Raw genomic sequence first — 26,237 nt, 5'->3', positions numbered from 1 at the left:
TTATACCGACATCAAATATAGTGAAAGCAGGGGTTATACTGTGGGGGAGGAACATACAAAGCAACAAAGAAATAATCTTATAAATGCATTAGAAACAAATGCATGAAAGAAAAAAAACATTTAAATACATATCTTAGGATTCATTTTCCTAACATCACCTTATCTGACCTTTTCTGCTTGACTCATACATATACTAGATATTGCAAATTAAAGTTCGTTTTTCGACATAAAGTCTTGTTCATAAAAATATGGAACGCTTCACACATTTGTGTATCATCCTTGTGCAGAGGCCATGCTAATCTTCTCTGTACCGTTCCAATTTTAGTATATGTGCTGCCGAAGCCAGCACCATATTGGTATTTTTTTAATTTGCCAATATCTGATGAGACAGGGGCCAGTCTGGCAGGGCTGCTGTTCCTAAACCCACCCCAAGAGGAAATGGCTTAGATGTTATTTGTTTGGGGTGGATGGGATGGCTGATGATGTTGTTTCTTCCCTTGATATCCTAGCACCTGGCATTTCTATGACATGAGGGGTGCTGGATGGATCCAAGTTCAATAAGGTGGGAAAAAGGAGAAGCCACATTTTGAAGGATCAAATCTTGGAAGCTGTTGATACACTTAATACAGTTAGGAAATAGGCCAGAGAGGATAGAAAGAACAAAAACAACAGCAACCAACCAATTCAGCTCAAATGGAGAGCTGAAGTGGGACACCATGGTGACCAGAGAAGAACGAGACAGAAGACAAGCCACAGACGCGAACGTGGAGACACATGGTATGGCGTCTTCCTGATGCCTGAGCTGTTCCAGGACTAAATAGGGTATATTGAGAGGCTGGTGATTGGAGCCATTTAGGAAGTTAATGAATGCAGAATCAGAACACTGGGTGAAGAATTTCCTCCCAGCAAGAGCTACAAGGATGGCTGTAAGTAGTTACTTAGGATTAGAAATTTGACAATAGAATAATTTTAGGCGGTTGCTGGAGGAAGTAAAGCGTGGGGGGGGGGGATTATCAGGCCACTGGGGAAAAAGCAGGTTGCTGCTGAGAAAGATGTTCAAACAGGCAAAACAAGCTTCATGCTACAAGCCCCTGCTTACTACAAGTTCTGCTTTTTACCCTGCCTATAAAAACTCTGCTACAGGGCTGGGAAGGTGGCTCAGTGGTAGAGCGTTTGCCTTGCATGCCCGAGGCCCTGGGTTCAATTCCTCAGCACCACATAACAAAAACAAAAAAGCCAGAAGTGGCGCTGTGGCTCAAGTGGTAGAGCACTAGCCTTGAGCTGAAGAGCTGAGGGACAGCGCCCAGGCCCAGAGTACAGGCCCCACGACTGGACCCAAAAAAAAAAAAACAAAAAAACTCTGCTACAACCAAACTCAGCATGACCTCTCTGATCCCAACTGGGGAGTTGGCCAGGGGGCGTACCCCAATAAACTTTCCTGTCAATCTTTTTATTGCTCTCTATGTGGTCCTTTTCTCACCTAAAACCTTATATCTGGTGCAGAAACCCAGGAAGGCCATAGTGCTTCGCTTCCTCCTTGAGAGACTCACAGGCACTGCCTCTTCTTGGTCTCTCTTTTCCTCTCCTCCTTTTCCTGAGGCCTATTGGGAGCACGAAGCCCACCAAGTTTACTTTGGGCTAAACAGCCACTTGACAGACCCCATGGCCTCTGCCCCTGTACACAGTAAATATCCCATGGATGGAGGTGGCGTGGGATGTTATTGGTCATCCTTGTAAACCCAGCTGAGGCCTCTACCTCTGCTCACGTGCTCTCTCTCTGTCTCTGTCTCTCTGTCTCTGTCTCTGTCTGTCTCTCTGTCTCTCTCTCTCCCTCCTTGTCGGACCAGGACCTCAGCCTGGCCTTCTGAGCACCCACCACATTCGGATTGGGTGAGTCCCCACCTACTCTCCCATGGTGTCCTGGCCTGCTCTCAGGAAACTCATATCTGTCTGTAAAAGTCACAAGCTCCTGCCCAAGTCTCCCTCTGGCCGCACCCCCTTGCCAGCCCGCCAGCCCGCCGGCACTGAGAATAACCAGGGATGTGGTCTTCTCTGTTGCCTCTGCTTCCTTGGTAACTCTTGGGCTGAGACAGAACTGCCTTCTTCCCCCTTAGTTTTACCCCAGGCTGCCTGGGCACCATGGGAAAACAAAATTCCAAACCTGACCTACACACTCCTTTGGGTTGCTTATTAGCTAACCTCAAATCTCTAGGCCTTAGGCCTGACCTTAGACCAAGAAGACTGATCTTCCTCTGTAACTGGGAATGGCCTATGTACCAGCTCAATAACCAGTCGCACTGGCCTGAAAATGGGACTTTCAGTTTTAACATATTGACTGACCTCTGCAGTTTCTGTGAGCAAATGGGAAAGCAGGCTGATATTCTGGGGTTTTTTGGGGGGGTGTCCGGTCGTGGGGCCTGAACTCTGGTCCTGGGTGCTGCCCTCAGCTCTTCAGCTCAAGGCTAGTGCTCTACCACTTGAGCCACAGCACCACTTCTGGCTTTTATCTGCTTTTGTGGTGGTAAGGAATCGAACTCAGGGCCTCATGCATGCAAGGCAGGCACTCTACCACTGAGCCACCTTCCCAGCCCTGGGCTGAAATTCTGTACATCCAAGGATTCTTCTACTTACACTCCCGTTCCTCCCTCTGCCTCTCCTGCTCCCCCTCTGAAATTTTACTTGACAACAACCCTCCAAAACCCTTCTCCCTCCCCCCTCTTCTTCTGATGCCCTTGATGACCTCAGCATGACCACCACCCTATGAGCCACATAGCTCCACCCTAAGGGCTGCCTCCAGCTCCTTAACTCCAGCCCCAGACCCTGGACTTAACCCTGACTCACAGATCTCTGGGCTGGCCTCTGCTCTGGCCTCTATTTTAGACCTCCCTTCCCCCATGGCTGGCCATACTCTGGCCCCGACTAAACCATCAGACAACTTACTCCCCCTCCAAGAGGTGGCTGGGCCCGAGGGTGTGGTCCGGGTCCATGTGCCCTTATCTTTGGCAGACCTATCTCAGATTGAGGCCTGCCTGGGTTCCTTTTCCAATGACTCATCCACTTTTATTACTACCGAAGAGCATGAATGGGGTCTATCAGGCTGCTCAGGCTCGCAGGGATGAAATCTACCTAACAGGGATCTACTTTGTGGCCCAGGCAGGTGGAGAACTTCTGGAGTATACCACTGCACCCAGTTATCACTTAAAGTTTAATGCCCATGCTTGAGAACTGGCTAGACAAATTTTTGAGATTTCAACAGGTTCCCACGGGGCTATTCAAGCCAAGTCCAGTGAACCACTAGCCTGGGAGCACATTACCTGAAAGAGGTTTTTGCAATGGTTAAGTTTGTTAAACATTCTTTTCAGTCTTCCCAAGGGGTAACAGAGGCCAGGAGCACTAGAAGTTTGTACATCGTGTTCTTAAGTGTGTGTGGGGGGGGGGTGGGTGGGAGGCAATTTGAGCTCAGGTTTTGATTTGGAGAAGTCAGGATGGACTATAATCTTTGACTTGGTCTTTGACTTGGATTGTATGAAATGGATAATGAATGACTTTAAGATACAACTGTAACTGTGCTTTCTGTGGATAAGCCTTCCCTGGTAACTAACTAGCTATTTTAGCTTCTGTAACTCTGCTTCTGCTGTTTTCTGATATAATGCGCGCAGGAACCAAGCTGAGGCATCTCCACCCCTTGTTCTATTCCCCAACCAGCAAAACCTTGGCGGGAAATTTAAACTTAAGGTATGAATTTCTTGGCTAAAACCAACACCCAGCCTCCCCATTCCCGGCTCCTGGAGCGGTCCTGGCGCGTCAGTACTTTCCGCTCAATACAATCTACATTGTGGACTGAGTGGCCTCACTGCCCCTGCCCCGCGGAACAACCTGAGCAAAGCTAGTGATGACCCTTTAACACACCAGCCACGTGCTCCAGAGTTTGGGCGGGGCCCAAGTGCACAGGGTCCTCACTGTAACCCGAGCAGGCTCAGGGTCTGAGTGGTACAAACGCCCTGCACCCTGCAGAGCATACATACATCAATACCACCAACTCGGTCCCCGGGATCGCGAGCCCACGGCCTCACAAGGAAGGCGAGTTCTTCACACCGCTCCTAACCCGCGCTCCGGTCCTCCCGGGGACTTAAGAGTGTGCACCGGATGAAGAAATAACAACTTAAGGAACCGGAACGCTGAATCTGCCCCCACACACACACACACAGACAGGAGGAACAACGGCTAGCCCCACGAACAGCGACTCGCCAGTCCCGCACTCAGGCTGAGCGGGCTAAGTCCACAACTGCGGGCGGGTCCTGCCTTCGCTCCCCGAACTTGAGCCGCAGGGCGCCGCGACCCTTCCGGAAATCCGGAAGTCTTCCGGAACGAAAACGCTGAGGCACCTAGTCAGTGGGCCGGCGGAGGCTCGCTGCCACGCCCCCTCGCCTCTCCCCCATCCCCGGCGCTTCCCGCCAGGAGGCCCCGCCCACCTCCCGCCAGGCCCCGCCCTCGGACAAGCCCCGCCCCTCCGCCAGCCGCTCGCCCGAAAAGCTTAGCTGGGAGCCGACTCACTAGGGAGCGTGTCCGCTTTTTCTCTGGGGAAGGTGAAGTCCGCAGCCAGTCGGCGCCCCGAGCCATGCTGAGAAGCTGCGCCACGCACCTGCGCACTCTCCGGAGCGGGAGCGTAGAGGTGTGGGTGAGTCTCCGGCGCGCTGTGGGCCAGGGCGGAGGCGAGACACGCGGCGGGTAGCAACCTGGATAATTCCCTTTAGTTCTTCATCGATTACCTAGCCAGGGGATCCCGCACCGACCGCCGGGGCCGGCGGACTTAGGAATTCTTTGCGGCCCTGAAGGTGCGCGGGCGCGGCGTGCTGGAGGAGACCCACCACCGCTGCTAGTATTAAGAAGGAAAGCTGAGCCGGGTGGCTCACGCCTGGGATACGCAGGAGGCTGAGATCTGAGGATCGCGGTTCAAAGCCAGCCCGGGCAGGAAAGATCGTGAGACTCTGCTCTCTAATAAACCACCAGAAAACCAGGAGTGGTGCTGTGGCTCAAGCGGTAGAGCGCTCGCCTTGAGCTGAAGAGCTGAGGGAGAGCGCCCAGGCCCAGAGTTCAAGCCCCACGACCAACCAAAAAAAGTTAAGCTAGGTCACCCAGAAAACACGTGCAAGAGCAAACCTTGGGGATCAACCATTGCAGATCCCAGGAGAAGAGTGCCTTCCGATGCTATAATCCTGATAGGCCCCGCCTTGTCCTATTTCTGAGAACACAACAAACTTGATCAAAGATAGAAGGGTTGTGAGTATATCAGGTAATCAACTATACCCTCTCTAAGCCAGTTTCCTTGCCGTTAAAGATTGCTGTAAGATTCCGTGAGGTAATGCCCGCACTTAAGGTAATGCCTGGTTTAACATAAGTGTGAAATAAATGTTGGCCTGCTCTTACATCCCTAGTTTGTTTCCTTATTGTAGTCCATTAGTACTGGTTTAGTTAGCTCCAGCATTATTCCAGGCATTATTGAGTACTGGTGATGTGGGATAAGTAAGGGGAGAAAAAAAAATTCCTACTTTCATGGAGCCTACAGACTAGTTTGGGGGAATAGGGCTAAAGTTCAAACTGCAAAATTACAATATCTGTGTACTGTATGTACTGTTACGTTACCAAGGAAACACAGATGAGGGGACAGGTTGAGCAAAACTTAAGGACTTCAGTAGTTTAGGCAAATATGGCATCTCTATTCATCTTTTGTAGCTTTCTGCTAAATCAGAATCAGTGCAGATTGGTTATTAACGATCCATCCTCTTGCTCATTGGAAAAATAAAATGTGTTAGTCTTACAACAACAAAGATGAATTAATTTCTTTAATTATATGTTGATGTCCTGTGATCTGTGCTGAGAATATTTAAGTATCAGTATTTACAGGCTATTTAAGTTACACTTCTTTTTGTTCAGTAACTTAAGCTTACAGGGAGTTTTCCTGGGCCATATAATTATGCTTCTTTCTGTTTAGTAACTACTCTTTAAAAGTCGTAACTTTTCTTACAAGTTCCACCTTTATAACCTTTATATAACCTTTATATTACAAAGATCAAGCATGAACGTTCCTCTTTACAAAAATAAAAGGTAATGATTATCCCTAACATGTATCCCTCAAGCATCCATAGTCTGTAACTGTAAGTTTACAATTGCACTCACTGCAAGTATCTTTTAGTTCTCATCTTTGTACTAAAACTTCCATTGTTTTTTTCCACATTATAATCTCCACCTGGTGTAACAAATGTAATATGCCTCAAATAAAAATTAGTAGTTCCATTCTTACTCACACTTGCACCAGCAAAACCCTTTTTCTTATAACCATCTGTCTTCTAAGCCACAACTCTGATATCACCTGACTGTTCAGCTTTCTCTTCCCACTTAGTAAGTAACTACCCTTATCCGTTGGTTCTAATGTCCTAAATATCTCTTAAACTTTTCTTTTTATTATTATTTGAGGGGAGAGGCAGTACTGAGATTTGAACTTAGGGCCTCTTGATTGCTAGGCAGGCCCTTTACTGAGGAGATACATCTCCAGCCCTGTAATGTATGTTCTGATTATTTTCTTGCTTAAAACTTCTTGATGAAAAAAGGTGTTTTATCATTCATTCTCGCCTTTACAATTTTGTGGTAGTGGTAGTGGTGGTGGTTCTGGGTGTTACTAAGACCTCATGCCATTTGAGAAATTCTACCAGCCCCCAACCCCGCCTTTTTTTGGGGGGGGGGAATTGGTTATTTTTCAGACAGGACTAGCTTGGGCTTCAATTTGTACTTCCTGTCATTACCAGGATAACAGGTGCATGCCATTGTACCCAACCATTGACCAAGATGGAGTCTACTTGTTTTTCTTTTTTTTTTGGGAGGGGGGGTAGGGGGTAGACTGAACTGGCCTCAGACCTTGATCTTCCCCATTTCTGCCTTCCAAAGTAGCTAAAGATTACTTGCCTGAGCTGCAGCACCAGTTAACTTGGTAATTCTTTAAATTCCTTTTTCAAATAACTTCATTCTACATATGCTTGAAATCACAAGTGCAAATGCTGTTTATCTCCTTTTATAATGTTATATATGTGCATATAGTATACAATGTGTAAATATTTTATAATACATTTAAAAAAAAACAAGTATCTTTGTCCTTGTTGCACCTTAAATTACCTTTCATTTTGTCTTTGGAAGATGAAATCTAAGTCCTGTACTAGGGCTTCTGTGGCATGATCCCTCTTTTATTTTGCCAACTACAATTTGCACTCCCCTTTGCATCTTCCATCTATTAGATCTAAAACACTAAGAGTTCCCAAGTGTGTCAGACAGTTGTTTCATCCTTTGTACCTTTGCTGAGAGCAGCCCTCTCATTCTCTCAAGAAATCACACCATCATTTTGAAGTGTTCTCAGAAAGCACTCTTTCTATACTGACTTCTCTTGTAGTATTTTTCATATCTAAGACTGCTGATACTTGAAGACAGGGCCCAGATGTTTTCTCTTTGTCTTACTTGCCCCTGGTAAACAATCAGGCCAGCCATGCACCAGTGGCTCACGCCTGTAATCCTAGCTACTCAGGAGGCTGAGATCTCAGGATCGCAGTTCAAAGCCAGTCCAGGCGGGAAAGTCTGTGAGACTCTTATCTCCAATTAGCCACCAGAAAACCAGAAGTGGTGCTGTGGCTCAAGTGGCAGAGCGCATGCCTTCAGCTGAAGAGCTGAGAGTCAGGGCCCAGGCCAAGAGTTCAAGCCCACAACTGAAAAAAAAAAAAAAAAAAAAAAGAATCAGTCCATATAATAGGCTTCCAAAACTTTGATGAATTTTACTAAATCCTGATTATAAAAATTAAAACCAAAAAGGAGATCCCAGAGAGTCATTCTAATCCCTAAATGCCATTAATTAGCTGTATTGACTGGCCCATAAAAGGGTGCTGGGACCAGTTGATCCTGAGATTTTCTATTTAGGAGAAAATCTGGATGAAATGAGCCCAAATTCATGATTCTAAACCTATACACGTTATACTCATTTGACTTGTATTGGTCAGTACACACTAATCTACAATGAGTTATGTCTGGAGTTACTTCTAGAACTCATGTACTCTAAAAGCTGCATAGCCGGGCGCCGGTGGCTCATGCCTGTAATCTAGGTACCCAGGAGGCTGAGATCTGAGGATCCCAGTTCAAAGCCAGCCCAGGCAGGAAAGTCCATGAGACTCTTATCTCCAATAAATCACTCAGAAAATCTGAGTGGCATTGTGGCTCAAGTGGTAGAGCATTAGCCTTGAACTGAAGAGCTGAGGGACAGCACTCAGACCCAGAGTTCAAGCCCCACGACTGACAAAAGAAATATATGTATTTACATATATATGTTGCATATTAGCTCCAAAAGAGAAAAAAGACTATATTCATAATATTCCAATGAACATTTTCATTCACAGCAGCACAAGATTGGGAACCATTTTTTTTCTGGTCATGGGGCTTGAACTCAGGTCCTGGGCACTGTCTCTGAGCATTTCTGCTCAAGGTTAGAACTCTACTACTTTAAGTGATAGTTCCACTTCCAATTTTCTGGCCATTAATTAGAGATAAGAGTCTCACAGACTTTCCTGCCCAGATCTCAGCCTCCTAAATTTCTAGGATTACAGTGCTCAGCTGAAAATAATTTCAATGTCTGACTTAAATGCTTAAGTAGATTATAGTATGTGGGTTCAAAGGCTGTTAAAAAAATGGTGAAGAGCCAGATGCCAGATTCCAGATCCTAGCTATTCAGGAGGCTGAGATCTGAGGATCTCAAATCAAAGCCAGCCTGAGCAGGAAGTCTGAGATTCTTATCTCCAATTAAATATCAAAAAAGTCAAAAGTGGAGTTGTGGCACAAGTGAGAGAGTGCTAGCCTTGAGCCAAAAAGCCCAGGGGTAATGCCCAGTCCCTGAGTTTAAGCCCCAGTTCTGGAGCACGTACATGCATGCGCACACCCGCGCACACACACACACAGTGATGATAACTTAAGATTAAGAACCTGAATGATAAAGTGATGAAAGCAGAAAACAAAATATACTTCTTATTGATATTCCAAGTACATTAAGAAAAATTACAATAAAAAAAAATTAGAGGGGCTGGGAAGGTGGCTCAGCAGTAGAGCACTTGCCTCACGTGCATGAGGCCCTGGGTTCCATTCCTCAGCACCACATAAACAGAAATAAAGGCCAGAAGTGGCACTGTGGCTCAAGTGGTAGAATGCTAGCCTTGAGCTGAAGAGCTCAGGGACAGTATTTAGGCCTAGAGTTCAAGCCCCATGACTGACCAAAAAAAAACAAAAACAAAAAAACCTTAGAGGAGACACAGCAAAATAATACCATGTTCTTACTAATGTAGAAGCTAAAAAATGTTAATATCATAGAAGCAGAGAGAAAGTAATTACTAGAAACTAAAAGAAATGGACAAAAAGTGGGAATCAAGAAAGACTGGATAAACAACCAAAATACAGTTAGATAAGAGGTATAGGGACTAATATCCTACAGCACAGAAGGTTGACTATAGTTTACAATAATTTAAACAGATACACATATTATGGTGTGGGAGATTGAGAACAGAGCTTTTACTTCACCACTGAGCTACATCCCAGCAACTAGACAGATAGATATTTACATATAAATATATATACATAAATATATTTCCAGAGGGTGGGACCAAGTCATCTCTAAAATTATCTTCCATTTTATTTTATTCTATTTTTGGAGGTGTTCCCAAGTTTTATTCAAGAACACATTCAATATAGTTCAGATAGTTGAATTTTAATCCTTATCTTCCTCCTTTGTCCTGGTTAATCTGGAAGGAATGTAAACCGTAACTCTTTGTGTAACCAATCAGATATTCTTAAAATATTTTTGGGTGAGATATTTCAAATACCTTTGGAGAAAGGCATTTCAGAGTTTACAGTGATCTTGCTCTTGTTTCTCTCAATGGTGATAACTCTTCCACTAAGATGTCCAGCTTTCCTGTTCACTTTAATTCTTTCTTGGAGAAATTGGCAGTATCCAGGATTCCATCTTCTACAGGGTGGGTGCAGTCCATAGTGAACTTCAGAACCTGCTTCTTCCCCGCCCGCCTGCGGCCCCCACCCCCACCCCGCCACACACACACACCTTCACCACAAGCTTTTTCACAGTTGCCATAGTGGCAGCAGAGATAGAAAGGTCCTTTCCATTCTAAAATAGTTTTCTGTGAAGAAAAAAAAAATCAACAAAAATAGTCTTAGAAAGTGGGAGGAAATGTCATGAAATATGATGTTATTCTTCTTTTTCTTTTTAAAGAGGTCATTTTCTTCTGAGAAAGTTACTCATAAGGACCATGCTGTTCCCAACCCCAGCTGGAGCAAAGACCTACGAATCCTTTTTGACCAGTTTATGAAGAAATGTGAAGATGGCTCCTGGAAACGTTTGTCTTCATATAGAATAATTCCTCCTGAACACCTTAAAGACTTCCAAACCCAATTTATAGGTAGGAACAGTCATTTGCCCATTAATAATAATATTTTAATATTGAGTATAAAACTAAGTACATATTGAAGAACTAGTTATTACCTAAAAAGAGAAGGAACAGGGGGACATAGTAGTTTCTACCTGTAATCCAAGCTATTTCACAGGAGGATCACAAGTTCAAGGCTAGCCTGGGGAAAAAAACAATCTCCATCTGAAGAGAAAGAGAACAGTATAGAGGTTTCTATAGTCTCTGGTTTTATGGGCCAATCATTTATTGCCAGTCCTGGGGCTCAAACTCAGGGTCTGGACACTATCCCTAAGCTTCTTTTGCTCAAGACTAGCCCTCTACCACTTGAGCCACAGCGCCACTTCGTCTTTTTCTGTGTATGTGGTACTGAGGGAACAAACCCAGGGCTTCATGCATGCTACACAAGCACTCTACCACTAAGCCAGCCTACCTGAGCAATTCAGCTCAAGGCGAGTGATCTACCACTTGAGCCACAGCACCACTTCCAGTTTTCTGGTGGTTAATTATGGATAAAAGTCTCATGAACTTTCCTGCCCAAGCTGGCTTTGAATGGCAGTCCTCAGATCTCAGCCTCCTAAGTAGCTAGGATTACAGGTGTGACCCACCAGCACCCAGCAAAAATTTTTAACACTGGATATTGTGGCATATGCCTATAATCCCTGAACTCAGATGCTGAGGCAAGAAGATTGTGAGTTCAAGACCAGCCTGAGATATGTACAAGAGCCTGTCTCAAAAAAATTAAGTTTTAAAAGCTGAGGGTCCTGCTCAATGATGGAGCACTTGCCTTACATGTGAATCTGAGTCCAACTGCACAAATTATAATTATTTTTAATTAAAATTGTAAATGTTAAAAAAACTTTAAGTGAGCCAGTGCTGGTGGCTCACATGTGTGGCTCAACAGGTAGAACTCTAGCCTTGACAAAAGAAGCTCAGGGACAGTGCCTAGGCCCCAAGTTCAAACTCCAGGACTAGGCGGGGGAAAAGCCATGATATAAACAATACATTTCAAATTAGATGTCAAAAGACAACACTACATCCTTTATCAGCAGTGGCTTTCTGCCTTTATTTTGAAATGATCTACATTTTTACTCACCCTGTGACATCCAACTTGCACTCAGTGTTTTAGGTGAAGAAACCATAAGCAAGTACTCTAATACTTAAAATATATCTGAAATATTCTGTTGCTTTTTTTTTTTTTTTTTTTTTTTGTCAGTCATGGGGCTTGAACTCTGGGCCTGGGCGCTATTCCTCAACTCTTCAGCTTAAGGCGAGCACTCTACCACTTGAGCCACAGCACCACTTCCAGTTCTCTCGTGGTTAATTGGAGATAAGAGCCTCACAGATTTTCCTGCCTGGGCTGGCTTTGAACCGTGATCCTCAGATCTCAACGTCCTGAGTAGCTAGGATTACAAGTATGAGCCACTGGCACCCAGCTATTTTGTTGCTTTTAAAAGTCTGATTAACAAGTGTGAGAGATAGCAGGTAAAACTCATACCTGTCAGGAAAAATCCTTACTTAAATCCATTTAAGCCTCACTTGCTCCAAGAAGAAATTCTGTCTGTACCTTACCATTTTGTTCAGTTTATTAGCATGTATATATTTCTTGATTGTCATGTGTTGATAAGTTTCTATGTTATGTTTACTCTGTTCCTAGACTAGTAATTCCACAAGGGCCTAGATCTTATATTCTACTTCTTAGAAACCTTTTATTGCTTTTAGTTTTATACTTAAGTAACATTTTAATCAATCATCCATCAACATGTGATTTTAGCAGAACATAGATGCTTATATGGCATTTCTCTCATACATTTTTTTCACCACCTGTACCCACTCATTTCATTTCCATACAGACCCAAGTTACAGCAAAGAAGAATATATATTAAAGGGCCAACTCTTCACCAGGAGCTTTGAGGACGGCATGGGCTTTGAATATGTGGTCTTCTGTAATGATGTTGAAAAAAAGGTTGTTTGCCTTTTTCAAGGAGGTCCTTTCCTGCAAGGAGTACCTGGGTAAGAGTGATAACCTAGCAGTGTGTATATGAAAGACTTTTATCTCCTAACATCTTTATGACTGCAGAGACTACAAAGAAGGCATTAAAATGGTAATGTAGATAAACTTATTGACTTGGAAAGATGTTTATAATACAGTGCTAAACATTATTATATTGTTAATTCTTATTAAATTTCAATATGCTATTAAAGGACATATGTAATATATTATTGTAGAATATATAGCAATGGAGTATAATTAGAGGGAATACCACAAGCATGAGAACAGTAGCTTGTCACTGACCTGTTATAAGCCTTAAATTGCTTTTCTTCTATTTATCTGCATTTCTTTTTTATTTTTAATATTTTATCTTTTTTCCCTTCCCATCCTCCCCCTACCCTCCCCCCACCCAGTCCTCCCCGACCCCCCGACCCCCCACCAAAGTTGTAAAGTTCGTTTTCGACATAACGACTTGTACATCTCATTGTTGCAGTGGGTCCACCTGTATCCCTATTTAAACGATTTGTTTTTCCCCTTCCCTCCACAAATTATACCGACATCAAATACAGTGAAAGCAGGGGTTATACTGTGGGGGAGGGACATACAAAGCAACAAAGAAATATTCTTATAAATGCGTTAGAAACAATCGCATGAAAGAAAAAAAAACATTTGAATACATATCTTAGGGTTCATTTCCCTAACACACCTTATCTGACCTTTTCTGCTCGACTCAGACATACACTAGATATTGCAAATAAGGGAAACCATGGAACCTATGTTTCTTTGGGCCTGGCTTACTTCACTTAATATAATTTTTTCCAAGCCTTTCCATTTCCTAACAAATGGGGCAATGTCATTCTTTCTGGTGGAGGCATAGAATTTATCTGCATTTCTTAAGCTTTTACAAAAAACAATAAATGAGTATAGCTTATTTAATAAAAATCATATGTGAATGTTCTAAATTATACTGTATCTTTTTATTTATTGTAAATTCATTATTACTATTAAGTTCCAAATTTACCACAAATACGTAAGCCTGCCCCATTATGCCATGAACAAAGTTGGGGGCATGAGCATTACTTGACATTCAATACACCAAACTTGGGATATTAAGCAGGCTACTGCTAAGTAGTGATAAGAAGATGCTGGTGTGACTTCTCCCTCTTAAGAGGCTTTCTGCTTCCTGAACTTCTGAAAACATTTTCCTTCCTCTGCTGTGTAACTAGATTCCTTCACGGAGGTGCCACCGCATCCATCATTGATGTTGCTCTTGGTAAATGTGCAGCTAGAGCTGGGGGAATTGTCATGACTGCCAATCTTAACATCAATTATAAAAGGTAAATTTCTATATTTAAAGATTCTTCTCCTACCCAGACACTGTAGAAGGGGATGAGCCCCAGACCCCCTGACTTGTGATTATTCCTTGTTTTCAGGTCTACAGTGTAGCTCAGTCCCAAATAGTTGACCCCTTCTCCAATTCTAGCCTGCCACACAGGGGGACTCATTGTCACACAATATCTCTGCACTGGACCTAGGACTCTACTACAGAACTTTGGGTTTCTCCTGCAGCTAGGACTGCCAGTGTGTTATCACACACCTTGAGGTTGTGGCTTCAGCTTCCCATCGATCCACCCCTCACAAGCCAGGTTAGAGCTATGGATGGTATCCTAGCTTTCTCTGTATTATCTTGTTTCTCCATGTGTTTTTAGCTGTCCTGTCACCTCTTTTTTGATTCTTGATGCTCTTGCTCCCTTCAGAATATTGCCACTCTTTTGCCCTCATTCTTCTCATTCAGGGTCACACTGAGGAAATTTCTAATCCTCAATGATAGGAGTCACCTTGAAAGGAGGCCAATTAATTGGGACTGAACTACTCTGAAGACCTAGAAACAAGGAACAATCACAGGTCAGGGAGTTTAGAAATACCCTTCCATACTTTCTAAGTGGGAGATAGCCATTTATCTGTTACTGGGAATTTTGTAGTGTTTCTACATCTTGGCTATTGAAAATAATGCATTAGTCAATATTAGTATACTATTATCCTGTCAAGATTCTGATTTCAAGCCAGGTGCCGGTAGCTCACGCCTATAATCCTAGCTACCCAGGAGGCTGAGACCTGAGGATCACAGTTCAAAGCCAGGCCAGGCAGGAAAGTCCATGAGACTCTTATCTCCATTTAGCCACCAGAAAACCAGAAGTGGCGCTGTGACTAATGGTAGAGCACTAGCCTTGAGCTAAAGAGTGCAGGGACAGCATCCAGGCCCAGAGTTCAAGCCTCACACCGACAGAAAACAAAAAGATTCTGATTTCAGTTATTTTGTATAAATATCCAAAAGTGGTATTGCTGATGATATGGTAGTTCTATTTTAATTTATTGAGAAACCCTCTATTTTCCATAGCAGCTCTACATTTTTGCCAGCTGAAATAAAATGTTGGGATTGCAAATTAGCTCGAAAGGTATCTATAAACCATACATGGTAGTACAAATCTACACTCTCAGCACTCATAAGGCTGAGGCAGGAGGATCTAGAGTTCAAGGCCAGCCTGGATTATATAAAGAGCCTTTTCCCCACCCCCAGGCTGGGTACCAGTGACTCAAGCCTATAACTACAGCTACTCAGAAGGCTGAAACCGGACGAGTTATGGTTTGAGGCAGAAAAGTCTTCAAGGCTCCACCTCCAAAATAACCAACAAAAAGCAGGGTTGTGGGCATAGGTCAAGTGGTAGAGCACCAGTCTAGCAAATGTGAGATCATAACCTTAATACTGAAAAATAAAATAAACAGAATAAAACATTGAATAATAGTATTTATCAGGCCTTATCTTTTTGTATAAAGTCATTTTAGTTCAAAACATTAATATGAATAATACACTTAATTGAGCAGTTAATAGGCCTTTGGATACTAAATATAACAACTTAAGATTAACATTTTTATTGTTAATTGAAGATAATTTCCAGTGTTAATTGAGCATTAAGTACCTTCTTACTTTTAAGAAGCAAAACCATTCCTTAACCATCTCAAATCATTTCCAGCCCTTCAATCACTTGACTTATTTTCTTATCCCTAGTATATAAAGAGAGACAAAGCTCATAACTAGAGGTGATTAACCTGCTGAGAGGTTGTGTCTCAGCATGCCCATAACCCATTCATGACAAATCACTTCACAAACTTGACTGGACTTTTTTTTTTTTTGGTCAATCATGGTGCTTGAACTATGGGCCTGGGCACTGTCCCTAAGAAATTCAGCTCAAGGCAAGTGTTCTACCACTTGAGCCACAGCACCACTTCCAATTTTCTGGTGGTTTATTGGAGATGAGTCTCACAGGCTTTCCTGCCCAGGCTGGCTTTGAACCTCAGATCTCAGCCTCCTAAGTAGCTAGGATTATAGGCGTGAGCCACAAGTGCCAGGCCACAATTGGACTTCTTAATGCAACATGACAAATTCTAAAAGGTATTCCTCTTCCTTCAAAATAAGTAGCACTTCCTGCCCCAAATATGTAAGCAAATTATCAAAAGTAATTGTCAGCAGGAACAGTAAATAACAAATTTAGACTCTCAGAGATTTAAGATATTCATGACAATGATACACAATATAGAAGAACAAAATGTGAGATGTGTAAAGAATTAAAGTCACAAAAAAGGAAAAGCAAAAGGAAACTATAAAGATTATTGGGCAGATTTGTTATAGAATCCCATAGAATTTGTAGACATGAAAATGTAGCTGTTTAAAACCAAAAAAAAAAAAAAAATGTCAGGAATAGGTAAAAAGACTGTTTTTTCATGAAGTGCCTTTAAATTTTTTTTTTTGGGGGGGGGTCTGGTCGTGGGGCCTGAACTCTGGGCCTGGGCGCTGTCCCTCAGCTCTTCAGCTCAAGGCTAGCGCTCTACCACTTGAGCCACAGCACCACTTCCGGCTTTTTTCTTTTTGTTTATGTGGTGCTGAGGAATCGAACCCAAGGCCTCATGCATGCAAGGCAAGCGCTCTACCACTGAGCCACCTTCCCAGCCCCGCCTCTAAATTTTTTATACCCCAATAGTGCATTCATTCCTAGGGCTACCTTAACAAATTGCCTCAATCTTGGTGGCTTAAAGCATTTCAGACTGATTTTCTTGCAGCCCTAAAAACTGTAAGTTTTAAATAAGGTCCTTTAAGAACAGCTTCCTCTGAGACCTATAAGGCAGGATTCTGCTTTGCCTCTCCCTAGCTGGGGATAGTGGTGGTTAATCTGCAGTAGTCCTTAACTAGTAGCTATATTACTCATTCTCGTCTCTGCCCCTTCACCATGTGGTGACAGTAGAGAAAATATTAGAGGGCTATTAAAGGCAACTAAAAATGAACAGAAATGTAGACCTGCAGAAACTGCCTTGATAAAGCTGTGCAGATGAAGCCTAAAACCTTTCCTCTGAATCTTTAGAAACTCAAAAGCTGTGAGAATGACTTTTCCATTTGCCTGTTACAATTACTCCACCTTGTGGGCAATCTGTATAGAAAGGTTTCAGTACTGCCCAAAAAGTGTGAAAGCAAGAGATGTAAATGTGAATTTTTATAGATAGAAAACACAGGAAATACTCTCTAAGTATTAGTCTACTACAGGCATTTAAAGCAACACTTTATTCTGGGTCGTGATTTGTTAGGGGTTTTTTTTCCTATTTGGTTTTTGTTTTTTGAGTCAGGGTCTCACTATATGGCCCAGGCTGGACTTGAATTCACAATCCTCCTGCCACCTAGCCTCTCTAATTCTGGGTTTACAGGTACCACCATGCTCAGCTTAAAACAAAACTTAAAACTACATTCACTAGTGTTCTTTAAATGAAAAGGGAAAATGGTCATTCTTAGGCTTCTGTTTTGTTTGCTTTTTTAGAGTTTAGGTTGCTTTTCACTATGTTTTTACTTTCCAGAAGCTCAGATCACTTCAACAATCTTGCACCAATTGGTTCCATTTTTTAGAAGCTTATTCTTCTAAAATGCACAGTTAAATCCTATCCTGTATTTTTTTCACTAAAAATTCATAGATGTTTTACATGATTTAAAATTTTTCACAACCCAGTGAAATCTAAAATCATTTCTCTTCACAAGATGATTCCTCCTTCCATTAAAATTTATTCACGAGCTTTTACAGATCCATATCCTTCATAGTGGTGATAATGGTAACACTAAATCCTTCACCAATTCCACCGTTTGAAAGTGATAGTGAAATATATCCTACATGCACACTAACATGGCCACTTCAGCTATTTGTCAGCTATAACAAGCTCAAATGGGAAGTAGAACTTTCATCCAGACTGACTGTTAAAACCACATATTCACATATCAAGTAGACATGTAGCTTTGGTAAGTTATATAGGCTCTCTGGGCCTCACTTTCCTCATCCATTAATAAGAGACAAATATAGCTAGAACACCCAATGTCCATATGTGAAAAAGGAAAAGAGAAATGTGAAATGAGTCCAGGGGTGGGAACAGATGGGATAGAGGAGAATAATGGAAGATGTGACTGATCAAGAAGCACTGGATACATAAATGAACACTTTAAATTGTAACCCCATTGTATAACCTTTTTGAAGTTCAGGGGGAAAAAATTAAGAGATAATACTTTTCCTAGAGGTGACAGCTTAGATATTTAGAGTTAGCAATTTAATAGGTTAGATAAGCCTTATAAGTTATTTTCAGATCTAGGCTTAGAAGAAAGAAGAAGAAAGCTTGAGAGGGAGGGAGGGGTGAGAAAGGGAAGGGCAGGGTAGGGAGATAAAATATGAAACCAATTTGTGTATGTGTACTGGTCCTAGGGCTTTAACACTTAAACTCAGTGCCTGAGTGCTGACCTTTAGATTTTTTGCTCAAGGCTAGAGCTCTACCACTTGAGCTATAGCTCCATGTACAGCTTTTTAGTGGCTATTTGGAAATAAGCATATCATGGATTATACTTTCCTGCCCAGGCTGGCTTCAAACCATGATTCTCAGATCTCAGACTCCTGAATAGCTAGGATTATAGGCCAGAGCCACTGATGACCCAGTGGAAAATATTTTTTAGACAGCTTTAACTATAAAGGACAAATAAAAAGTTCTAATATCCTATAATCAGAGTCCTAGAAGAATAAAATAGGGAGAATGAAAAAGATCCGGGATGTTTGCCTGAGAATAGTGAAGCTGAGAGAAAGGTAACAGGATAGATTTCTTTTTTTTTTCTTTTTTTTGGGGGGGGGAGGGTCGGTCATAGGGCTTGAACTCTGGGCCTGGATGCTGTCCCTCAACTCTTCAGCTAGAGCTAGCGCTCTACCACTTGAGCCACAGCACTACTTCCAGTTTTCTGGTGGTTTATTGGAGATGAAAGTTTCACAGACTTTCCTACCTGAGCTGGCTTTGAATTGTGATCCTCAGATCTCAGCCTGCTGAGTAGCTAGGATTACAGGCATGAGCCACCGGTGCCTGGTAAGATCGATTTTTTAAATGTTGCTATTGGAGAATTGAGTGTTTATAAATGTTTGTAAGGAATATTTTAACTAAGGAAGTCCATGCTCACCTGTGTCAAGTTTCAGAAAATTGTGTATCATGTACTTGATCATCTTTCAGTGTTTGGTAAAAACTCACTTTCTTCTTTTCTTTCTTCTGTAGACCTATCCCTCTTTGTTCTGTTAGTGTGATAAACAGCCAAATTGATAAAATTGAAGGAAGGAAACTTTTTCTTTCCTGTAATTTTCAAAGTAGTGATGAGAAGATCTTATACGCAGATGCAACAGGTAAGAAGCTGCCACTATCTCTTTTGGGTGGATTTAAGCTCCAGGTTTTGTCTTGTCTTTGTTGGCTTTGATTTTATAACTCACACATGCCCAGATGTTCTCAATTCCCTGACATTACTGAACAAGTTAAAAGCATTCTTATACATTGTTGTTGAAGAGCCATTGCAAGTGATCTGTCAAAATTACAAATTATGTGCCCTTGACTCACAACACAGATAAAAATGTAAGCAGAATTACGCACATCCAACATTACTTGCTCTCTCAAGTAATATTTTTTGCTCTTGCAAGTAATAGATATACCTCAGTAGGAGAATGGTTAAATTACTGTAGTTCATCCCTAAACTATACTGTATTTATGCTATAAAAATAGCAGCATGGGGCCATAAGGATAAGGAAGCTCTTTGATCAATGAGCTATCTCATTAATATATACGTATTGAATGAATACAAAATAAAGGACAGTAAGTATAGTACGTTATCACTAGTATAAAAAGAGAGATCTTCACATTTCTTCCCCTTTTCTTCCTCTTTCCTAGTACCTTACTTTCTTCCTGAATAATTTATTCCAAAGCCATTGGCTGGTGTTCTGGCTTAAGGATGAGGGAACATCTCTAGGGAAAGGTAGCTAAAACAGCCCAGCACAATATCAGAGCCTGAGTGGATTGAGGAAGGTATCTACACAGAGGTCCCAGGTAAGGAAAGTGGCAGCAGTATTAGGAACCATGGTCATACTGTTAACCGTGACAGGTATAGGAAGAAAGAAAACAGTAAGTCTAGTGTTACATAGGAGTTAGAGACATTGGGTATTCATGTTTTCCCATTCTTTGTTTTATAGGTTTATAACAAATATCTTTATATGTTGCCACTTTTTTTTGTTGTTGTTTTTGGTCAGTCATAGGGCTTGAATTCTGGGCCTGACGCTGTCCCTCAGCTCTTCAGCTCAAGGTGAACACTCTACCACTAGAGCCACAGCTCCACTTCTGGTTTTCTGGTGGTTTATTGGAGAAAATAGTTTCACAGCCTTCCCTACCTAGACTGGCTTTGAACCACAATCCTCAGATCTCAGCCTCCTGAGTAGCTAGGATTACAGGTGTGAGCCACTGGCACCTGGCTATTGCCACTTTTTTAAGTGTGTACAGATACTGGAACTTGAACTCAGGGCCTGGGCACTATGTCTTAGCTTTTTTTCACAAGGCTGTGCTCCACTCTTTGAGCCACTGTTGTACTTTTAGCTTTTTGGTGTTAAAGTCTCATATACTTTCCTAACTGGGCTGGCTTCAAACCATGATCCTCAAATCTGTTTCCTGAGATCACAGCTAAGATCAGAGGTGTGACCACCAGTGCCTGGCTCTATGTTATCACTTTTATACACATTTTAACAAATTACTCTCCAGTCACTTAAAGGAAAATGTATCCTTGGACTAGTCTCATGATTTGTCTGTATTTATTTTGAAATTATTTCAAAATAAATAATAAATGGGAAGGGAAATATATGCCTATGATTGCATGCATATAGACTACCTCGTAAAAGTGCTACACATGACTTGATTCTTCTGGAAAGAAGACTGGAAGATTTACTATATGCCTTTTTATACATTTTGAAAGTGTTTATGTGTGGGTTGGAGGCATAGTTTAAGCACTAGAATATCTATTCTAGCACACTCAAAGCCCTGCCTGAGTTCAAAATCCAGTACCAACAAAAAAAGGAGGGGGGGGGAGAGAGAGAGAGAGAGAGAGAGAGAGAGAAAGAGAGAGAGAGAGAGAGAGAGAGAGAGAGCGAATAGGGGAATAAAGAAAGGGAAATAAAGTCAGACAGACAGGCATAAGAAAAGAATGAAAACCATATGAATGGATTACCAAGAAAAAAAGATAGATTTTTTTTTTTTTAGTTTAATGTATTTTAATAGCAAACTTACAGGAACAACACAGAAGACAGACAACATTAAAAACATGAACTTGCATGTAGGACAACTCAGAAAAGTGGAGTGAATGGATGGAATCTACCGTATGATAAAAATGCTACAAACACCATTTAGTTGCCATCAATAAGAAATTTACTTATTTTTTTAAAAAATCCAAATGCTGGCATTGTCCAGAAAAATTTAACAGATTTATAAAGTTGAACTGCTGAAACATTTTGACTTGCATTAATGCTTTATATCCCCACAGTTATATTAAAAATTCACACACAAATGGAAATGGAAAAACTGCCAATACCTGATTTCTGTCCCCTATTTTTCCACTGGCAATCATATACTTAGGTACCTTTTGACCCCATGGGAAAAAAAATCTAACATTCAGAACTACTGATAGCAAGAAAAGGGGGGGGCGGATTTTGAGAATGAAATGCCCCCCATTTTAGTGGATTCTTGAGCAGGTTCTCCACGTATGCAGCGTGCTAGCTGGCTATCTTTTGGCATAATTGTCACACGTTTGGCATGGATAGCACACAGATTGGTATCTTCAGAAAGGCCAACGAGATAGGCCTCACTCGCCTCCTGCAAAGCACCGACAGCTGCGCTCTGGAAGCGCAGATCTGTTTTGAAGTCCTGAGCAATGTCCAGACGCTGGGAAGGGAGCTTGCGAATCAGAAGTTCTGTGCACTTCTGGTAGCGTCTCATTTCACGGAGCGCCACAGCACCAGGCCTGTAGCGGGGCGGCTTCTTCACCCCTCGGTCGCCAGCCGCTTCCTGGGCGCCTGGCCCCGGGTGGACTTGCGGGCGGTCTGCTTGGTGCGAGCCATGGAGGAGCGGCCTCAACCCCCCCTTCTCCTTCTGCTGGAGCTCAGCGAAACAGAGGGCGCACTGGCGCGGTGGCGGCTGCCAACACCAAAAAGATAGATTTTTATGTGGCCCAAAGCTTATAAAAAGCCCAACTTAAGAAAAAGGATTTCAAATTAAGCATAAAAGTGAAAAATCATTCATAATGAGGAGGGAAATCAGAGTACATTACCAGTGTCTTAAAAGGGTTGCAGAAGCTTTCCTTCTCTGTTCTCTGTAGCAATTTGTCAGTCTCATACAGGACTGCTTCCTTGAATAATGCAGAAAATCGGGGCCTTTGCAAGTCAATGAAGTAACGAGGCCTTACCTTCCTAGCTTCATATGTGGAAATAGATAACCAGTAGTTTTCATTTTTTACTTTTTTATTCTAGTGGCCCTCTCTGTGCTTTGGTAGGTTGGTTGGTTCGTTTTGTGTGTGTGCTGGGGTTTTAATTCCAGACTGGCATGGATATCAGTCTCATGAATAGGTAGGATTATAGATGTGAGCCACCAATGCCCAGTTTTTTGTGGTGGTTGTTTTTATTTTCTGCAAATGCTCCATAATTTAAACACCTGAGGATTAGTGACCTAGGAGGCAGTCTAATGCCCAAGGCTTTTTTGTTTGTTTGTTTTTCTGGTTCTGGGACTTGAACTCAGGGCCTGGGTTTTGTCCCCCAGCTTCTTTTTGCTCAAGACAAGCACTCTTCTGCTTGAGCCACAGTGCCACTCTGGCTTTTTCTGAGTACTTTATTGGACTTAAGTCTCTCACAGACTTTTCTGCCTGGGCTAGCTTCGAAGTGCAATCCTCAGATCTCAGTCTCTTGAGTAACTAGGATTATAGGCATGAGCCACCAGTGCCCTGCTGTACCCAGTTTTTAATGGACCTGTTAGATGCACATGTTTTGATTAATCATAATCCTTGAGTTAGGATACACAGTTCTCACTGGTACATGCATAGCCATATTTTATTTGTTTACTTATCTACTTATTTTTAAATTTTAATAGTAAAAAATTCTGGTACTTACCATCAAATAGGAACAAGACTTGCACAATATTTTATCCCTATGTAATTGCTATCCCTGTATTTTTCTTCTGCTTCGAGGTCACCGAACAGATTTTGTGCTTTCCATTTTTTTTGACTTTCTATTTTTAAATACTTTATCAAGAATAATATATATCTAAAGGTTATATTACTTACTTGTTTTTTAACTTTTTTTTTTTTTTTTTTTTTTTTGTCGGTCGTGGGGCCTGAACTCTGGGCCTGGGTGCTGTCCCTCAGCTCTTCAGCTCAAGGCAAGCGCTCTACCACTTGAGCTACAGCACCACTTCCGGTTTTCTGGTGGTTTATTGGAGATAGGAGTCTCACGGTCTCTCCTGCCCGGGCTGGCTTTGAACCGCAATCCTCAGATCTCAGCCTCCTGAGTAGCTAGGATTACAGGCGTGAGCCACCAGCACCCGGCTTAACTTTTTTTTTTTTTTTTTTTTTGGTCGGCCATGGGGCTTGAACTCTGGGCCTGGGCGCTGTCCCTCAGCTCTTCAGCTCAAGGCGAGCGCTCTACCACTTGAGCTACAGCGCCACTTCCGTTTTTTAACTTTTTAGAGAAGAGATTGTGAGGTGTACGCTATGCTATTCCAGTTTTGGAGTTGTTTTGTTTTGTTAACTTAGCTGTATTCTACTGAGGTTCATCCATGTTGTTAACCATGTTGTATTGTTTGCTCATTTTTGCAACTATGTGACCATTCCATAATGAATTTAACTCTTCCAATGCTGTGTTTCTGACTGTTGTGACTGGTGCTGCTATGAACATTCTTGTTCATATCTCCTGGTAATATATACAGGCAAAAGTTTGGCTTACACTTGGGAATAGGGTTTCTGGTAATAGGGGATATAAGTGTTCAGCTTAATAGAGTAATGCCAAATTGTTTCCCAAGCTGCACTCCCACCAAGAACTAGGGATCCTTTTGATCCCTAATTCCTTTAGTAATAGTTAAGTCAGATTGAGTTTTGTCAGCCAAATGCTTAAAATATGCTATTTGTCATTCTTATTTGCATTTCCCTGATTCCATACCCATATGTAGCACAGGTGTATATTACTAATCATATTTGTTTCCCATTCTGTGTAATTCCTGTTTGCTTGCTTCTTTTTATTTATTTATTTATTTATCATTGTGAAAATACTGTACAGAGGGGTTATAAAATTACATGGGCAAGATAATGAGTACATTTCTTATCAAGCATTGTAGCCTCCTCCTTTGTTTCCCCTTCCCATCCCTTCCCTGCTTGCTTCTTTTTCTTTCTTTCTTTTTTCTTGTCTTTCTTTCTTTCTTTTTTTTTTTTGTCAGTCGTGGGGCTTGAACTTTGGGCCTAGGCGCTGTCCTTCACCTCAAGGCTAGCACTCTACCACTTGAGCCACAGTGCCACTTCCAGCTTCTTCTGCTTATGTGGTACTGAGGAATCGAACCCAGGGCCTCATGCATGCAAGGCAACCACTCAACCACTGAGCCACCTTCCCAGCCCCTGTTCACTTCTTTTTCTTTTTAAAAATTTTTATCCAGCCAGGTGCCAGTGGCTCACATCTGTCATCCTAGAGACTCAAGAGGCTGAGATCTGAGGATCAAGTTTCAAAGCCAGACCAGGCAGGATAGTCTGTGAGACCCTTATATCCAGTTAATCACCAGAAAACCAGAAGTGGCATGGTTCAGTGGTAGAGTGCTAGCCTTAGCCTTGAGCAAAAGAGCTCAGGGACAGTACCCAAGTCCTGAGTTCAAGCCCCATAAATGACAAAAATAAAATAAAATAAAAATTACCAATTTATAAGAGCTCCTTATATTATTATATTAAACTTTTGTTGGATTGTAAGCTGTGCATTTCTCCTTCCAGTATATGAGTTCTTTTGTTTTTAATTTGCTCTAAGGTATCCTTTTGTACTCACAAACTTTTAATGTAAGTGTAGTTGCATTCATTAGATTTTTCCCTTTATGGCTAATGAATTTCATGTCTTGTGTTAGAAATTTATTTTCCCAACATATCAGCTACTTGCAGGAGTGATGGATAAAAGGAGCAGAGAGAGATCATGAATAGCTTGAATCTATAGTCAAATTATAACTCCATCCTAGGCTATAGCTTATAACTCTTTCCATATCCTAAAGGTACCAGATGGCTGGCTCAAATGCAAATTTACTTCTTTCCATTCCCCTGACTGTCTCTTAATGGAAGTGGTAATGAACCATGAAATGGCCAAGTAGTAAAGGACTGTTTTGCTAGGGGAAGATAATATTGTAACAGTCAAAAGTTGATTCTTGATTTGACTGAAAAATGAGAATAGCCAGACAGACTGAAAGTACCTATGTGAATCTGCATGCCTCCCTTTGTATATATCGTTCTAGTGAATTTAATCTCATTAGATGGAAGTCAGCTAATTTATAATCTGTTCTTTTGTTCATTTAGGCTTATTTATAAAGCTGGATCCTAAAAAACGTTTAACATAAAAGAGCTGTCAGAGAATTGCACACGGTTCTGCATGAGGCCCTTCCTCCTCTGGAAGCAGCAGCTGTCCCCGCCCTTGCTCTGCTCACGCACTACAGCATCCCCCAGTGGAGCCCGTTAACACTGATCCTTTGGAACATAATTCTGATAATAAATCCAGACTCTCCCACCTTTTAAACTTTTTAACAAGAAGCACTTCCAGGAGAGTATCAGCAGATCTTTGTATCTCTCTAGGATAAAATGATGGTTTTTCTATCATTTGAACAGATTCCTTCAAGTGGGGTAGAAATTAACAGCTGCCTACGGAAGACTTGGAAACCAATGTAGGAATAAATATATTGAATTGTATGAGGAGTGTATATGTGTTCTTGTGTGCACAAATTGTGACTTACAAAGCTACCTTTGTTATAGCTGAACAAACAAATCTGTTGGGCCAGAGTAGGAAAGAGAAAAGTCTCAATGGAAAAGATAACCACAAATCTATGATCCTAGATCATAGATCTAGGCATTAAACCTCTGTACCTTTTTTTTTTCTTTTTTTTTGATCGGTTGTGGGCCTGAATTCTGGGTCTGGGTGCTGTCCCTCAGCTCTTCAGCTCAAGGCTAGCACTCTACCACTTGAGCCACAGGGCCACTTCTGGCTTTTTCTTCTTATGTGGTGCTGAGGAATCAAACCCAGGGCCTCATGCATGCGAGGCAAGCACTCTACCACTGAGCCATCTTCCCAGCCCCACTGTACCATTTTAAACAAGGCTTTGCTTTTGTT

At 42.0% G+C, this 26,237-nt stretch overlaps 1 protein-coding gene and 1 non-coding gene across 2 annotated transcripts; one reads left to right on the top strand and one right to left on the bottom strand.

Moving 5' to 3' along the window:
* Positions 1-242: 242 nt before the first annotated feature.
* Positions 243-349, bottom strand: LOC138821652 (U6 spliceosomal RNA). The gene has a single exon (XR_011370178.1). It is a non-coding gene; the product is annotated as a U6 spliceosomal RNA (small nuclear RNA).
* Positions 350-4,521: 4,172 nt separating this feature from the next.
* Positions 4,522-25,819, top strand: Them4 (thioesterase superfamily member 4). The gene is made up of 6 exons (XM_070014072.1): positions 4,522-4,678; positions 10,304-10,490; positions 12,350-12,509; positions 13,716-13,826; positions 19,102-19,226; positions 25,433-25,819. Exons 1-6 carry the CDS (start codon positions 4,619-4,621, stop codon positions 25,471-25,473), a joined length of 684 nt encoding a protein of 227 aa, XP_069870173.1. The 5' UTR covers positions 4,522-4,618; the 3' UTR covers positions 25,474-25,819.
* Positions 25,820-26,237: the final 418 nt, after the last annotated feature.

Source organism: Dipodomys merriami, unplaced genomic scaffold (assembly GCF_024711535.1).
Source record: "Dipodomys merriami isolate MVZ:Mamm:240054 unplaced genomic scaffold, mDipMer1.0.p SCAF_92, whole genome shotgun sequence".
Classification (NCBI taxonomy): Eukaryota; Metazoa; Chordata; class Mammalia; order Rodentia; family Heteromyidae; genus Dipodomys; species Dipodomys merriami.
The sequence above is the reverse complement of the archived record's forward strand: the minus strand, read 5'-3'. Positions and strand labels throughout refer to the sequence as shown.